This window comes from Ictidomys tridecemlineatus, unplaced genomic scaffold (assembly GCF_052094955.1).
Source record: "Ictidomys tridecemlineatus isolate mIctTri1 unplaced genomic scaffold, mIctTri1.hap1 Scaffold_89, whole genome shotgun sequence".
Taxonomy (NCBI): domain Eukaryota; kingdom Metazoa; phylum Chordata; class Mammalia; order Rodentia; family Sciuridae; genus Ictidomys; species Ictidomys tridecemlineatus.
Window position 1 is genome coordinate 1,158,700 of NW_027526129.1, and position 17,336 is coordinate 1,176,035.

The window sequence follows — 17,336 nt, forward strand, 5'->3', positions numbered from 1 at the left end:
CCCATGCAGATGGATATAATTTAAAAAAAAAAAGAGATGAAGAAAATAATAGGCATAGGGAGAGTACGGAAAAAACTGGAAACCTCATGCATTGCTGATGGGAATGTAAATTGGTGCCAGCTGTTGTGGAAAAGTTTAATATAGTTAAATACAGAGGAACTGTATGCTCCATCAACTCCTAGATGGATATATCCAAAAAACTAAAAATAAATGTTCGCACAAAGCACATGTACACAAATGTTTATAGCAGCATTATTTGTAATAATCAAAAAGTCATACAACCAAATTGTCCATCAATTAATGGATGAACAAAACGTGGTACATATATTCAGTAGAATATTATTCAGTCATAAAGAGGAATGAAACTCAGATAATATGCTAGCTACAGTATGAATGAACTTCAAAAAGATTATGCTATATAAAAGAAGTCAGATGTAAATGGTCATGTTATATGATTCCATTTACATGAAATGTCCAGGAAAGGTAAATTCATAGAGAAAGAAAGCAGATGAGTGGTTGCCAGGATATGGAGAAATTTAGAATGATTGACACCAGGTATGAATTTTCTTCTGGGAGTAGGAGAAATTTTTAGGAATTACAATAGTGATGGTTATAACACACTGTGAATACATTAAAGACCACTTCACTGTACACATTAAAATAGTGAGTTTTATGGTATATGCTAAAAAAATGCAAGAAAAAAGCTAGCAAAAGATTTTGAAAATAAGATTGCTATTTTGGTTGAGGTATAGGAGTAGGAATGGCAGCAAGTGCTAGCTAGAAAAAGGCAATTAAAAAAGAGAGTTCATCACAGTTCCAAAAAACAAGTACTAGATAAGAGTTCTCTATGCAATCATATCCTTAAAGATCAAGTAGTATTCTCAATGGTCTCTATCCTCTTTATGAAAAGTCTGCATCCTTTATCATTAAGCAATAAATTCTTACAAGAAATCTTAACATTTGCTAAGATAGCTCCACCATGTTACTTAGTCAAATTTTCATCCATTTACTTACTTGCTTCCAAAGCTGGAAACCACACAATATATTTTCCTAAAATGTCATTCACTTACTCACAGTCTCACAGTTTTATGAATTCTTATGCAGGAGAAGGTACAAATAAATATGGCCCATTGTCCTTTTTCTGGATTTGCTTTCTTTTTTTTAAACGCTTGCTGACCTATGTGGACTCTTAAAGGAATTCATGGTCTATACACCCTTAGCAATGTCAACTATACATCCCTGAGTTCAGGGAAGTTATAGTGTAATAGTTTCTTTATTTGAATATTTCTACATATAATTTGCTTAGTGTGGCTATCAACCTAAGCAGGATTCTTTTTTTCTTTAAATAGTTTTGTTTTGTTATTTTTTTAGTTGTAGTTGGAACCAATACCTTTTATTTTATGTATTTATTTTATGTGGTGCTGAGGATGGAACCCAGTGCCTTGCACATGCTAGGCAAGTACTCTACCAATAAGCCCAAGCTCCAGCCCCAGCCCCTAAGCAGGATTCTTGTCAGGAAAAAAAAAGTATAGCTTTCAACTCCTGTTTAAATACTAATAATCAGGGCTGGGGTTGTGGCTCAGTGGTAGAGTGCTCGCCTAGCATGCACAAGGCACTGGGTTTGATCCTCAGCACCACATAAATGTAAAGAACACCTACAACTCAATAGGTAAGAGATAATTCAATTTAAAAAATAGGTAAAAGATTTGAACAGACATTTCACAAACAAGATTTACAGAGGGAAAATAAGCATATGAAAAGACATTCAACATTATTAGACATTAGAAAAATGTAAATTAAACCTATAGTTAAGTATACTGATAATAGCTACAATCAAAAAAATAATAATAAATGCTGCTATACAGAGAAACAGAAAACCCCTTCATACTGCTGGTAGACATATAAAATGGTACACCCAATTTGGAAAATTTGACAGCTACTGTAAAAAGTTACAAACTGAACATATGACTCAGCAATTCTACTTATAGGTATTTATTCAAGAGAAATGAAGAATGTGTCCACATAAAATATTGACATGAATGTTCAATGCAGTTTTATTGATAATAACCAAAATTCAAATGTCAACCAACTTATGAGTGAATAGGCACATAAAACATGAGACAGCCATACAATGTAATACTGTAAATTCACCAATAAAAAGGAATAAAATCATAATACATGCTAACCCTAACCCTAACCCTAACCCCCAACACTAACCCAAAACCCTAAACCCTAACCCTAACCCAACCCTAACCCTAACACCAACCCCTAACCCTAAACTCTAAACCCTACCCTCACCCTAATCCTAACCCTAAACCCCAAACCCTAACCCCAACCCCAACCCTAAACCTTAACCCCCTAACCCTAACCCCCTAACCCTAACCACCCCAACCCCAACCCCAACTCTAACCCTAACCCTAACAACCCTAACCCTAACAACCCTCACCCTAACAACCCTAACCCTAACCCTAACAACCCTAACCCTAACAACCCTCACCCTAACAACCCTAACCCTAACCCTAACAACCCTAACCCTAACTACCCTAACCCTAACCCTAACAACCCTAACCCTAACTACCCTAACCCTAACCCTAACCCTAACCCAACCTAACCCTAACCCTAAATGCCTATTCTGTCTCTAGAAGCAGGTTTCTGCTCTCAAGGTTCTTGAGACAAGATTTACTTATATAATTAACCAGAGAAGAAAATAAGGCTATGTATAATGAAATGCTGAATTAGCTAAATGAACACAAATGAAGTAAATTCAGAGTTAGGACAGGATCCAGGCTTGAAAAAAATTGGCTATTTGCAGAGATAGAATGTGGATAAATAGGTACCTTAAGATAAACAATAAAGCTGGGCCTGGTGGTATACACCTGTAATCCCAATAGCTTGGGAGGCTGAATCAGGAGGATCATGAGTTCAAAGTCAGCCTCAGCAAAAGCAAGGTGCTAAGCAACTCAGTGAGACCCTATCTCTAAATAAAATATAAAAAAGGATGGGGATGTGGCTTAGTGGTTGAGTGCCCCTGAGTTCAATCCCTGGTACCATCTCCCCCACAAAAAAAAAGATAAATAAGAAAGTTTTCAAACCCTGCTCTACAGGAATCCTCAGGATCTTGTGAAGGGCAGGGCTACTATGTAAAAGTGGAGAAAGGACACTGCCCCTGCTTCTACCCTGGACTTCAATCAAAAAAGCTCTACTTTTTCTTGAAGTCTGATACTGGGGCTGGGGATGTGGTTCAGTGGCAGCAAGCAAGCCCTGGGTTCATCCCCTGCACCACCAAAAATAAAATAAACAAATAAATAAATAGCGTGACAAGCTCCTTAATTTACAAATGCATTTTTTTAAAAATCCATAGAGAAATGTCTCAAAGCTATGCAACTAATTAATGATACAGAACCCAGGTCTGAGGAGGGGCTTGAGGGGTCCTCTGGGCAGGGGCATTGAAGTCACACTTCTGTCCCCCTCTGGACTGCCATAGCCTTAATAACTGGCTGTTTCAAAGGGTCTTTGATGACAAGAGCCCTCTGCTACCCACACCCCCACAGGAGTCTTTCTTTTCCCTTCACCAGATTGGAAACTACAATGGTAGGTGCGATGGCTGGAGAAGGTGCTCAGAACCCAGAATAAGATTAGCTCACAGTCACTGACATCTCAGGGGCCCTGCAAACACAGAGGGGTGGTCCTGTGCATATGTATACACGTGGTCCTGTGCATATGTATACAGGTCCTGTGTTGTTGACCGGTGACTGTTGGCCGGTGACGAGTCCTTGCTTCCCTGATGTTGAAGAATAACACCAAAGAAGCACGCCGAGGCAAGGTCAGAGTAGAAATTAGAAGTTTATTAAAGGACAGCAGAAAAGACTTCTCCCGGAGGAAGAAGGGGACCGAAGAGGTGGAATCTGTGGAAGTGCGGTTGTCTCCCCTTTTTATAGTTTTGGTGATGGAATGTAGGTTGGAGGGCCCAAGGGGTGGGACACAGGTGGGCCAAAGAAGTAATCTGATCAGGAAGGACTTCATTATCACTTCTTTGGGATGGACTTTGGCATAGGGCCTTTTTGGGACTTCATTAACATTCCATGAATTGTCCTGTGTTTTCCCTGAGTCATTCCCAGCATGGCCTCCATTTTGGATTTCACTCGATATTAGACCCAATTTACCTAACTACACTGACTACCTAACTTTAAATCTGGCTTCAGCATCACGCTGTGATCCACTGAGTGACTGCAGCAGGCGGGAACACAGGCCATGCCCCTGGGGATCTAGCTGGAGGCCATGCAACCGCAGCTGCTTAATGGCCCAGTGTTCTTGTCCCCATCTTCCTTCAGCTGCCCCCACTGGTCACCTGCTCTTACTGCCTGCCTGGGACATTCTAGTCCCCATCCCCTGGCAGATGGGCTTGGAGTGGTTGTCACAGCTGAACTGATGAGCTTCTCCCCTTTTCAAGGTGATGTCCCCTCTAGGCCCTCTATCTACCTGCACCTGGGGGGACATGGGGCTCTAGTAGCTCAGAGTTTTTCAGAGACATGCTCCTCCCAGCTGTGGCCATGCAGGCCAGTGTGTGTGATGCACAATGACAGACGCAGGGGTACATGAGCTCAGGCTTCATTCCTCCCCGCCACCTCGGTGTCTGTAGGAGACACGTTCTGGATCCCTCAGAAAGCCAAATGTGTGGCTGCTCAAGTTCCTTATGTAAAGTGGCCATGTATTTGCACAGGACCTGTGTAAATCCTCCCGTGGGCTTCAAACCATCAGATTAGTTATAATACTCACTACGATGCATGTGCTACATAAATCGTTGTTTAGGGAAAGTCAAAAAGTCAAAAAAAGCAAAAAAGAAAGTCAAAAGTGCATTTTGGTTTTGTTTTGTCTCTGCCAAGGATTGAGTGTGAGGAGGCAGAACCTGCCAGCAGGCGGACCAGCTGTGGCAGTGGCTATGCACAACCTGTGCTCCAGGTGGGTGACCAGTGTTACTATGGTTCCTAGTACCTACCGGAGTCGGATGAAATAATTTGTGGAAGGAGAAGGGGCAGAGATGACTTGGTGATGGAAGGTGTTCCCAGAGGGCTGTCACAGTATTTCCAGAGCCAAGGGTACTGGGGTATTTCTTTCCAAAATGAGAAAAGTTTTCTCAAATAAAAGCTGGAGTAGATGAGAGATTTTAGAGGGCATGACCAACTTTCCTCCCTTGGTGACAGCTGCTTGGCCAGCATCCCACCTGCTGAGAAAACATGGTGCCCCGTGGGCCTGCCCCCATGCATTTGGAATGAAGGCAAAGGTGTCCTCAGTCCCACGTGGTTTAATGAAATTCAAGTGTCACTAGTTTGTTATAAATTAAAGATTAGTTTATGTTTTTCATTTGACTCAAAAAACAAGGTGACAGCCAGTGGATTAATGTGATAGATGTTCAGAAAATCACATTAGCCCGACTCCTGTAGCCCAAGGGAGGGTGGTTAATAAGGAAATGGGTGTGAGTAGACAGGAGAGGTCTCAGCAGGCATCATCTGCTGGCTCCCTTATGCCAAGGCAGGTGTGGGGCAGGCTCGTGAAACTCAAGGAGAGCCTGGTGGCACAGGGCTGGGTCAGCAGCCCAGGCTGGGACTGGAGGGCCCAAAGAGCAGGGATCAGCAATGCACTTCCCACATTTCCCTCTTGAGGGGGCCTCAGAGCCGGGGAAACAGGGGCTGGTGGAGAACAGGCCAGACAGGTGCCCCTGGGGTGGTTCTGCTACTATCCGGGGATGGCAGCTGGGGGGCATGGCCACAGGGCACAGTTCTGCCTGAATTAGGAGGATCTGAAAATTTGGTCTATGAGGATTCCTGAATTTTAGATTTTTAATTTTTTTTAAGTAGTAGACAGAAACAATACCTTTATTTTATTTATTTAATTTTATGTGGTGCTGAGGATCCAACCCAGTGCCTCCCATTTGCCAGGCGAGTGCTCTACCACTGAGCCTCAGCCCCAGCCCCCAACTTTAGATTTTGATAGCTAATCCTGAAAGGGTAAAGTTTCTAAACTGCAAAGCATGGGTTAATTCCTGAGGCAGTTAGGACAAGGCTCCACTGGCCATTTAGTTGAATTATGGCCTGGAGTCCTGTGCAATTCCTCACGTAGATATTCAGGGTCCAAACCAATCAATTTAAATGTAACCCCCTCCTTAGGAAAGACCTATCACTCCAGCCAGCCCTGTTCCCGCCAATAAATGTACTAATCAAGTCTAAGAACTATTGTTTGATTTTCCCGAGGTGTAAGGTGATTTGTTAAAGGAGACTGTGATGTATGCAAAGCCCCCCACCCCAGTCCTCCCCAAAAGGTGTACTTAAGCATTGTTCAACTCCTGCTCTGGGCTTTGGGCTGCTCTTGCTTCTTGAGTGGGCCTAGAGTCTCAGCGCGCTGAATTGGATCCTAAATTAAAAAATCCCCTTGTATGTTTTTCATGAAGCCAGTCACTTGTGGTCTCTTTCTCCGATGCTCCGCCGGACCCTTACAATCCAAAACATTCCCTGGCCTAGAACCTTCCAAATGATTGACACACTTGATCAAGGAGATCTTAAATTACAGTCATCTCTTAATGGCCCCCTTACAGGACCCCCCTGTCTCCAGTCCAGTGGTGCCATCTGAGAATGGAGGTGGGTGTTGTCAGACCTTCCTGGCAGGAATCCCATAATTAAGGAGGAGAGTGCTGCCCAGGGCAAGGCAGGTTGGGGTTGCTGCCCTCAGCCTCGGGGGCAAGGTGTACCCACTGAGCATCCCTGGCCTGCTGTGAGGTGTGGCTTCCTCCTTGGAGGAGGCTGGAGGGGGAGAAGAGCTGAGAGGAGCGATGGTCAGCCCTGAATCAAAGGGTCCTGAGCTGTTCACACACCAGGACCATAGCAGACTGCCATGGGGGCCCAGCAGGGCTGCCCAGCAGGTGCTGGGGTTGCTGCCCTTGTTGTCCTGGCCCCGCAGTAGAACCGCTGGCTCACTACAGCACATGTCTTCCCCATGAACCACCCAGCCTCACAATGCTCCCCACCCCAGGGTGACTTTGAAGCCTGCTGTGGCTCCACTCCCAGGACACCTTGTCTTTGAGGTTTCTCTGGACCTGATGGCTCACTTACCCGTGCTGGATCCTGTGCAGGAGTTAATAGAGCAGGCCTGGGGCTGCCACCCTCAGAAAGAGGCTTCCATGACACGTGGGACTTGGTTCTCTAGAGTGTGGCACCCCTTCTGTGCAGGATGGTGTAGTACACCCTACTGCTGTCACTGACAATGTGGTTCATGCTGAGCACCTGCTTCCAGAGGTGCCCGAGTGACCCACGTCCAGGACAGCCCTGGACCTTGAGCCTCTGAAACGCAGCCTGACATGCAACTTGAACACGAGTGGTCACAGCTCCTTGCTGGAGGAACGAGGCTCATCCTGTGGGACTCTGCTGGGAGGGGACTCTGGAAAGGTCCTTCAGGTTTGCTCTGGACCTTGCTGATGTGGGCTGAGTTTTCTGTGTGTGCTTCTATGGTCACTCAGGCGGTTGGGAGCACCCAGATTCTTGCCCCTGTAGGCACAGGTGGAGGCTGCAGAGCCTCTGACAGCCCATGCCTGTCTCAGGGTGTCACTGTGGGGCCTTGGGAACAAATTGCAGGTCATCCTGAGCTGCAGCACGGCCAGCTTCTTCAAGGACCAGGCTTGTTCCACCCACGCTCTAGATCCCTTGTTAGCAAGGGAACAGGCACCCAAATCTCTGGCCCCAGGGGACTCAAGGACACAGGTGGCAAGGACACAGAGTCTGCTTGAGCCCTGCCTCTAGGGTAGAGCAACATAAATTTCCTGCTGCTGACATTCACTTGCTCAGGTGAGTATGACAGAGAACAGGCAGGGGAGAAGAGGCAGAGACCAGGACCAGTGCAGAGCTGCCTAGTGATGACAGCAGGCCACCCTCACATCCTGACCCCAGAGCAGAACAGCTGGCTCATTACATCGTATGTTGTTCCTTTGGAAGGAATGATTTTCATGTTTTATAAAATACACTGTAGGGCTGGGCACCTCGGACCACAGTTTCCCACAGACTTTGGAGAACACCCACAGCAAGAGCTAAAGCCTTTGGCCTATGGCCCTAGTGACCCCAGGTGTCCTGCAGATTCAGTCAGGATGCCTTGGTGGCTGCCGCAGTCTGGCTGGGCACAAATCACGAGCCACTCAAGAAGGAACAAACTTTATTTCTGTTCTCCCTCGAATGCCACGCACATGGCCTTCTCCCGGGACACACCACATACCAACTGGAAATCCCTCCTCTGGCACTTCTCCAACCAATGAGAACTCCCCAGGAATCCCCATGAGAACTCCCAAGTAGCCAGCACCTGAGGCGGACAGCAGGGGTCTAATATACAATTGTATACACAGCTTAACATAACCATCCCTGGCTTCACCTCTCAACCACTCCATTCTGGCAAATTCCAACTCAGCTGCATCATTCTGCATCATTCCAACTCAGCTATGGCTCTCAGCAGGTGGCCCTGCGCTCCTTGGTACGCAGCCATCTGCAGTTTCATACATTTAATTTAGTTGACTTGTTTTCTTGACTTAAATATTTACTCATGGTTTGTCCCATGAAAGGATGCATTTGATGTGCTAATTATACTTCCCCCTCAACCTACAATTAGAATATGGCGAGCAATTAAAAAGGAGGCTTGGAAGTGAATACAACAAGGTGTTCTCAGTTGTAGAAACTCGGCGAGGGCCATAAGCACATTTCATGTTCACAAGAAAACGATGTGAATTGAGAAGCAAAGCACATGCCCACACCTCCCCAGGAATTCTCTCTGCTCTCCAGTGCACTCGCACACTGGAGTAGCAATGACTGGCCTGCCTCCCTGTTCTTCTCCATCTCCACGGAAGCCAAGCAGTGTTCTGGGGCTGCATTCCCAAGCTCCCTGAGGGCTCTTATGGTCCCCAGGATGTCCACCTGCCTGATTGCAGCTGAGTGGCTCCCCGCCTGCTGCCTGCCCCCCAGAGCCCCAGTTTCCTCATCTGTCAGAAGGAAGGGAGGCCTGCACAGGCCCCCGGCTCCTTTCCCAGGACAGCAAAACAAAGGGAGGCAAACAGGCTTGTCAGACCTTGAAGCGCGGTGAAAGTTGGGGTGTTCTGAGACCTACTGATTCCCCTGTCCCAGTTCTTCCAGGACTGTGCAGCGATGGTCTATTGGTTGCCATGGCAACCAACTCCAGGGAGCAGAGGAAATCTCCACCTCCTCCTGTACCACTGGCCCTGAAGTTGAACAGACATCGAGCCTCGCCCATGAGTGGACCCTGCTCGTGCTAAATGACTAGGTCATCACTGTGGTCAGAAAGGCTCATACTGTGCTCATACCTAGCACAGCCACATGATGACCAGTGACCAACACCATCTGGAGATGTAAGATGCTGCCCTCAGCCACACACATGCTGCCCTTGTTCAGAGGGCGGCTTAGGTGTTTTTCCAAAGGACTCAGCAATGGGAGCAGCTCATCCTGCAGGTGCCTGAGGCCTCAGAAAAGAAAAATCAGCCCAATGAAACCAAATCAGGATTCAAGTCCAAATGATGGACCCATCATCATTCAGCAGGAAGCCAGTACCTCTGCACCCTTCCCTCTTTCCCAGCTCCTGACCCTCACTGGTCTGCTTTCTTCCCCTCTGGATTCACATATGCTGGACATTTCACACAGGCAGAGTCAGAAATAGGGGCTCACAAGGCAGTGCTGGTCACCATGGACTAAACCTTCCCAAGGTCCCTCAGCCAAAGAATGGCTAAGGAAAGGGTAGTCGTCCACATTCCGGGGTGTCCTCCAGCCCTGGAAAGGAAGGAAATTCAGACCCGTGCTATGGAATGGGCAAACCTGGGAACACCCAGCTAGCTTAAGAAGCAAGATCCGAAGGGTAGATATTTCCATGATTTTTTTCACAGTTAGTTTTCCACAGAACATTCTATTAATTGAAAAAAAATCAAAAAAATTAAAAAGTAGGTGTCTTAAAAGTCGTAATAATATTTTTAAATTCAAATACTTCACTTATACCCCACACAGATGTTATTATAACTGCTTTCTTGACCTCTTGAATCATCAAAATCAATTTTGTTAAAGCTTTGGTCACTGAGACATCCATGGAGCACACATGCAGAGGCATATACAGTGCCTTCAGTCTCGGGCTTCAGTACGACCCACAGGGAACCTCACCTTGTCCTTATTTGACATTTTGACATTTTGTCCATCATGGATTTTTTTCCTGCATTTATTATAATGACCTGGAGCTTGATTGCTAGTGTCTGTGACACCCCTTCACTACTGTGTCTCAAGGAAAGCCCAAGTTTTCTTGCCAATCCCAGCATCTGCTGTTCCCCAGCTGCTGCTGATGAGATGCACTGATCATGAGGCTCAGGGAGAAGCTGCCCAGGGCTGATGCTGGGCCAGGCCTATTCAAGGTCCATTTACTCCTCACCATAGTACCTAGCAGGAAGAGCGCAGGCATATCATGTTGAAGATGCAGCAGTTTTAGTCTTAGAGAAGCAAAGTCACTTGCTAAGTGGTAAGAAAACTGGACTTTAAACACAGCTTTTAGGTTCACGCAGAATCCACCCTCCTCTACCCCACTGTCCTGCTGTCCCCACAGCTTTGAATGCAGAGGGATGGTCACCTGGTCCCAGATTGTCTGGGACATTTCTGGCTTTACCACTCAAACATTTTTATCCCAGGGAAGCCCTGAGTCCTGTCAGAGGGGACTGTAGGTCACCTTGTCAACAGGGCACAGGGACAGGGGTTTGCAGACCCAATTCAAGTCCTTGTCTCTGTGGCGAAGTCCCTTCGTGATGGGGCTTTCCTGTCCTCCTGCAAGGATTCTTCCTAGGATAGTCGTCCTTTCAACCCCTGTTTGGCCCTGATGTGGATTCATAAAAGAACAAAACAGGCAGGTTAATGTAACTGGAAAAAATAATTCAGCTTAGAGGAGAGCGACGCGGGGGTAACAAGTTTAGGATTTTTAGTACAAGGCAAGTTACTGCTAAATATGAAAACCGATGTCTGAGAAGGATGGGTTCTCCCCAGAGGTTCCCAGTCCCAGGGGCTGGAAGGGGGAGCAGGGCGAGGAGGCGCTGGGGAGGTAGATGCTGGGCTGGAGCTCAGGCATCCTCTCCCCTGTAGCCAGAAGCCATGCACAGAGGCACGTGCAGAGGCCAGGGCCATTTAGGAGGAAGATAGGTTTGGTGGCCGTTGAAGACACACAAGATTTACAGGGGAACAGAAAGCACTGGGAATGGAGACAAAGCCTGTAAGGCCCAAGCCCTTGAGAGGAGCAGCACGGAATGGAGAGAGTGGGGCCTGAGCCTTCTGTGAGAATGTTCTGGAAGGTCTCTTGTTCCCATGACCCAAGCCTGACAGACCATCAGATGTCCCATGTTCCCAATATCCCTGCCACTGGCTGATCCCTCCAGTGGTTGTGCTGCTGTTGCCCCTGGGTGGGCCCTTGAGTGCCCACGCTTGTGGGGTCTGATCTTCAGAGCTGGCGAGTCTCGCCCCTCCCCCTTCCTGAGGTCCAGCCCCACCTTCAGGAATCCCTCAGGAGGGCCCATTGATCTACTATGACACAACTCGTTTTGTTCTTTAAAGCCTAAGTATCAGGCTGCCCCCCCCCAGCCCCATACACTCTGGTTCCTAAGCAAGACCTGCTTCAGAATTCCCTGGAAGGCTGTAAAAACAGGGATTGATGTGTTACCTGTTTACCATCCGAGTAGCACGTGCAGTGCCCTCCTCTCCTGGAGGTTGTCAATTGCACTTTGCAGCATGGGGTGGCTTTGACAAGATGGCCTTTTGTCAGGTGTGGCCACACCTGGCAGGTGGAACCTGAGATGATGGTCAATTGGTACCTTGGGGAACATTCACTATGTTGAATGAAGATATTTTTCTTCTCTGTGTTTTTCCCTGGGGAAAAAAATGGATTCAGACAGCAGCTCCTCCCCTCATTGAACCTGCCGCCAGCCCCCCTGGCTGCCTGGTGGAGGGGGCTCCTTCTTGGCACCTGTTATTTGGGAGACCCTGAGACCAGGAGCTGTAAGTGGAAGAACAGAACAGACCAAGGGAGGACTGTCAGAAAGCGACAGCCCAAGTCCCTGGCTGATGAGAGCTAAGCCTGCCTTCTTAAAAGGCAGAGAATCTGAACAAAAGAGCTCTTTACAAAAAAAATTTAAATGACTTCACAAATTTGGCAAGAAATTCCAAACTCTGTTCGAATGCCTAAGAAGCCATAGCTGCCCAAGGCCGTCCCTAATTACACTTCTGAAGTGGGCTTGAAACAATCCATTTCCATTATCTTTCTTTCTCAGTGGGTTCTGGTAGGGCCTGGGGAATCAATTGCAAAATTCAACTTCAAGTTTTCTTTGCAAGAAACCTGGTGACATGCGATTTAACTGAATTTCACTTGTTAGATACTAATGGCAGATCCGAGCAGGGGCTTGATAGACTGGGGGTTTTCTTTTTGCAGCTAACAAAAGCCAATTCCTGGGAGGTCATGGTTGGCATTCATCATTAGAGCCCTTTCAGTTAATCTTCGGTAAAACCTGGGTAAAACCACAAAGACCTAGAGTCAGCCTTGCAGCCATCATTGCTGGACACAGGAAAGGGGGAAGTGGCGTCTCCTTGGCATCCAGGGACAAGAAGCCTCTAAGTCAATTATGAAATTGAGAATCCTGAACTTGGATTTACACAGGCAAGTCAGAGCAAGCCTGCTCCAGGCCTGGAGAATTGCCAAGGTGCGGAAGCTCCTGGAAATCACCTTGGAACCATGACCTGGTCTTGCAAGGTCAAGCTCCAAGGTGCCTTCCTGGTTGGAAGTTTGGTAGCATGCTCATAATGCAAACCACTCAAGTCAGTATGGTTCAAGCTTATGGGTCTTAAGTCTTTTATTATAAATATATGTTTCATAGTAAATATATGAAATAAAAATTACTCAAGGACCAACTCTCTAAAGTCCACTGCCAAGGGCAACCAATATCATCACTTAGAAAGTATTCTACAGATTTTCTCTTGATCAGCCAAAAACATTTGGTCCTTAGAGCATATACATTTTAAATTACATAAGCATTTTGTTAATATTTATTATTAAATATGTACCACTTGACTCATTATTTCCAGCTCCATTACTATTCCAAATGGTACACTGAATTATAAATTAGAAAAATCTGCGACTTTGGTAAGATACTTAGCAGTAATCTGCAAGAAAATCACATGATACATGTTGAATGTTGCATGGACTATCAATATGAATGATCATCCCCCAGAGTTGTAAAGTGGGAAACCTGCCCAACTGGACTGTGGTCATCTGCCAATGTGGAACCTGTGTCATGGCCCCCGGTGAAAGTCTCAGGCTTAAAGACCTGGGTGGGCTTCCCTGGGTGAAAATGTTTCTTATGGATTGCTGAAGGTCACGGCTAGATGAGAAAACCACTTCCCATGTGACTCCCTGAGGAAGGGCTCTGGAGGTCTTAGCTCGCTCCTCCATGCTTGGTACACCTCTTGCTGTCCCTCCTGTCCACCTGCAGGCATGAACCTTAGTCAGGACAGTGACTTTGAGTTCTTCTAGCAAATCATGGTGAATTGGTCTTGTGAGTCCTTCTAATAAATCCCAAGACTTGAAGGTGGTCATGAGACACACTTCATTTGGAAAATGGAATAAATATCCCCCAAGGTAAGACATTTCTCCCAGAATTATCCATTATCACACAGCCACCAGCTGAGCACACTGCAGACTTGCTTAACGTGGTGCTCTGTTGTGACACCACAGGAACCAAAGGGAACAAAGCCTGGTGGTGTTACAGCACGGTCCATCCTGACCACACAGGCAAGTGTTGAAACCAGAGGTGATGGACAGCTGCAGCTTAGGTCCTCGGTGGGCATGACGAGCTGGCCCTTACCTCCTCATTTTACAGATGAAGTGATGCAGGTGAGGGAGGAGTCCATGTCCCCATGCAGCCTGATCAGACGCAGCTGGAGGGCCCATGGTACACCAGGCTCCGGGCATCACCTGGAGATAGAAGTACCCATCACCAGGACATCCATGCTGTGTCCAACCCATCAGCAGAAGGACCCCAACCTCCCTTCCCTTGAGTGACCACTGACACCTCTTCATAGATGGGTAGCCATGTGCCTTCCTGTCATGTCCTGTAGTCCTATGGACCCAGTCACCTCTTGGGGGACCTCACTGCTGCCCTGTAGTGGCGCCCCCTTCTCCGCCAATGCATCTTAATTAAGCTTCTACAAAGACCCTCACCATAATTGTTATTTTTTTTTTAAGAGAGAGTGAGAGAGACAGAAAGAAAATTTTTAAAATATTTATGTTTTAGTTTTCGACAGACACAACATCTTTGTTTGTATGCGGTGTTGAGGATCGAACTTGGGCCGCATCCATGCCAGGCCAGCGTGATACCGCTTGAGCCACATCCCCAGCTCACCATAATTGTTCTTGTTAACAAGATGCCAGAAAAGATATCTGCAGAAGAGTTCCGTGTGTTTAGAACGATCTATTTCCTGTTTCTCTGTCTTACAAAAAGCTCAGTTTAACCATGGACTTGATGGTGTTGCTCCCGCTTTTGTGGTAAAACATGTAAAACCTCTGACGGTTCCAAAAAAAAAAAAAAAAATGAGACAAAACTTACGAGAATTCAAAGAAAAAAAATTACTCTTATGTAGACTCTGGCAAAAATGTAGACGCATGGTCCAGAGAGTTTTAGGCAAGAGCCCCTCTGACCCGACAGCCTTGGCCATGTCCTTCCTCTCCAGAACTTGGTTTTCTCTGGCTTCCTGATCCTGCGTGATTGCACATCCACGGACCACTTTAAGAACCTGCCACCAGCCGGACACAGCAGGTATGGACATCGATGCTGGGGTAACCACCACGATGGCCTTCTCTCTCCTTCTTTTAATGTGGAAGCACGTCTTTCAGATGCCAACTCAACTTGGGAAAGAGAGCGGAAGGGAACGTCCCCTCCCACCAAGCCTCACCTGCCTCCTAAACAAATGCTCTGCAGAGCCGGCCTTGCGTAGCTCTGCGCCTGGTGAGGCCCTAGGCTTGCTGTGCAGGAAGGAGGCACACTTAACACTCATTGGTCTGTGCAAGACATTCGGCCAGTCCTCCAGCTAGGTGGTCACTGAATGAACAAGGAAGGAGACCAGGTTCCAGGCTTCCAGCTTTCTGTTCTGCTGAGATGGGAGGGTAAACTCTGGGGACAGTGCCTGAGGACAGAACCTCACCCACCACCAGGGCAGCACCAGAAGACGAGGTCTGGATCCCCGCTCTGTTGACAGCCCCAGGAAAACAAATCCGGGAGCCTGGGCACCCTGTTTCCTGCTCAGCTCCCACCCCATGGTCTGTAGGACATGATGAGGGCTCTGGGCTCTGTTCTGGGTGGATAGAAGGTATTGGAGGGTCTGGAGCAAAGGAGTGAGGCTGTTTCTATGGCATTTAGGAAGCAGCCCTGTGGCTGCTGTAGGGAATAAAGGGGAGATGCAAAAGCAACAGCCAGGGACTGCCAAACCCAACCTTGAATTTTTACAAAAGAAAGAAGATCATATGTTAAGATACACTTAATGAATCTAAAAAAAATTGTATAATCAGTATAAGAATTTAGGATTCTTTTGTAATTTTAGTACTTATGGCATTAGGAATTTTGAAATATAGTCTGTAGTACTTCACTTTCACAGTAATGAAAAAAAGTAAATGTTGTATATAAAATTTAGTATTTGGATGTTTAATTTTTTCTTTTGAAAGTCTGGGGATTTAACCCATAATTTCATGTATTCTAATAACCGTGTGCTTTACCACTGGATTACATCCTCACTCCAACTTAATATTTTTGTCACTTGATTTGAGATAGTTCTCACTTGAAGAAATTAGGAATTAGAACTGTGTAATCATTGAATAATCTTATATTCATTTTTTTATTAGGGATCCTGTTTGCCCTTTTTATAATCATCAATTAAGAAGCAAGCACCTGGCCATCAAAAAAACGAAAGAAATTCAGAAAAACATAGATGGATGGGAAGGCAAAGATATTGGACAGTGCTGCAATGAATTTATAATGGAAGGACCATTGACAAGAACTGGTGCTAAACATGAACGACATATTTTTCTCTTTGATGGCTTAATGATCAGCTGTAAACCTAATCATGGCCAGACCCCGCTTCCAGGTTATAGTAGTGCAGAATATAGATTAAAAGAAAAGTTTGTCATGAGGAAAGTACAAATCTGTGATAAGGAAGATACTTGTGAGTGCAGACATGCTTTTGAATTAGTATCCAAAGACAGCATAATATTTGCTGCTAATTCTGCAGAAGAGAAAAATAATTGGATGGCAACCATTATTTCTCTTCATTATCGTAGTACTCTAGATAGAATGCTAGATTCTGTTTTATTGAAAGAAGAAAATGATCAGCCACTGAGATTACCAAGTCCAGATGTGTATCGTTTTGTGGTAAAAGACTCTGAGGAAAACATTGTTTTTGAAGACAACTTGCAAAGTAGAAGTGGAATCCCCATTATTAAAGGAGGAACTGTGGTGAAATTAATTGAAAGGTTAACATATCATATGTATGCAGGTATGTGAAACTCATTGTGAGTACTTATCTAGGGCCTAATTCCCAAAAGCTTTTAAATGGTGTTCAAAGATAATGTATAAACCCATTTATCCATCATCCAACTTTAATAATTGTCAACTCATGTTTCATCTGTTTCATTACAGATTTAAATACCTACTCCCAGAATTATTTAGAAGATCTCAGGAAAAAAAAAATGAATTGCCTCCAGAATATTAAAATACTGCAGAATCAAAAGGGATAAATAGCTAATTAAATATTGTTAACTTGATTAGTTATTAAATAAGTGCTCATAAAATTTGCATATTAATGCAAATTTTAAAAATTTGAAAACAATCCTTATTTATCAAGAAAATACCACAGTTGGCAGGAAGAACCAAACTAAAAAGGAAGGGAAATATGGTATTTTGAATTAATTAAACTGAAAAATTGAACATGAAATATGTTTATGCTCTACTTTTTCAGATCCCAATTTTGTTCATACTTTTCTTACTACATATCGTTCGTTTTGTAAACCAGGAATTGCTAAGCTTACTGATTGAACGGTGAGAAAAATGTATATTTTACTTGCATTAATATTTTATAAAAAAAAATTAACTGTTCTGTACCTTGCAAAGTGCCTAGTAGCTGGTACCTACTCAGGTAGGTGTTGACATAATTTATTTGGCATTACATTAGATGTATTACCATACTTTTTAAGTAGTGTTTGCTGTTTGTAACATAGTTCTTTTCGGCTATTAGCAATAT

At 45.3% G+C, this 17,336-nt stretch overlaps 1 protein-coding gene across 1 annotated transcript; it reads left to right on the forward strand.

Annotated features, from left to right (window-relative positions):
- The first annotated feature begins 7,900 nt into the window (after nt 1-7,900).
- On the forward strand, nt 7,901-17,131 carry LOC144374813 (son of sevenless homolog 2-like). The gene is made up of 6 exons (XM_078037577.1): nt 7,901-8,122; nt 12,709-12,825; nt 13,783-13,941; nt 14,778-14,863; nt 15,943-16,592; nt 17,055-17,131. The coding sequence occupies exons 1-6, from the start codon at nt 7,901-7,903 to the stop codon at nt 17,129-17,131; spliced, it is 1,311 nt and encodes a 436-aa protein (XP_077893703.1).
- Nucleotides 17,132-17,336: the final 205 nt, after the last annotated feature.

Coding starts and splice junctions, on each gene's coding strand:
- LOC144374813 (XM_078037577.1), top strand. CDS start 7,901: ATGACAGCAGGCCACCCTCACATCCTGACCCCAGAGCAGAACAGCTGG. Junction 8,123..12,708: donor CCAGGTGTCCTGCAGATTCA/GTCAGGATGCCT, acceptor GGATTTACACAG/GCAAGTCAGAGCAAGCCTGC. Junction 16,593..17,054: donor AACATATCATATGTATGCAG/GTATGTGAAACT, acceptor CTACTTTTTCAG/ATCCCAATTTTGTTCATACT.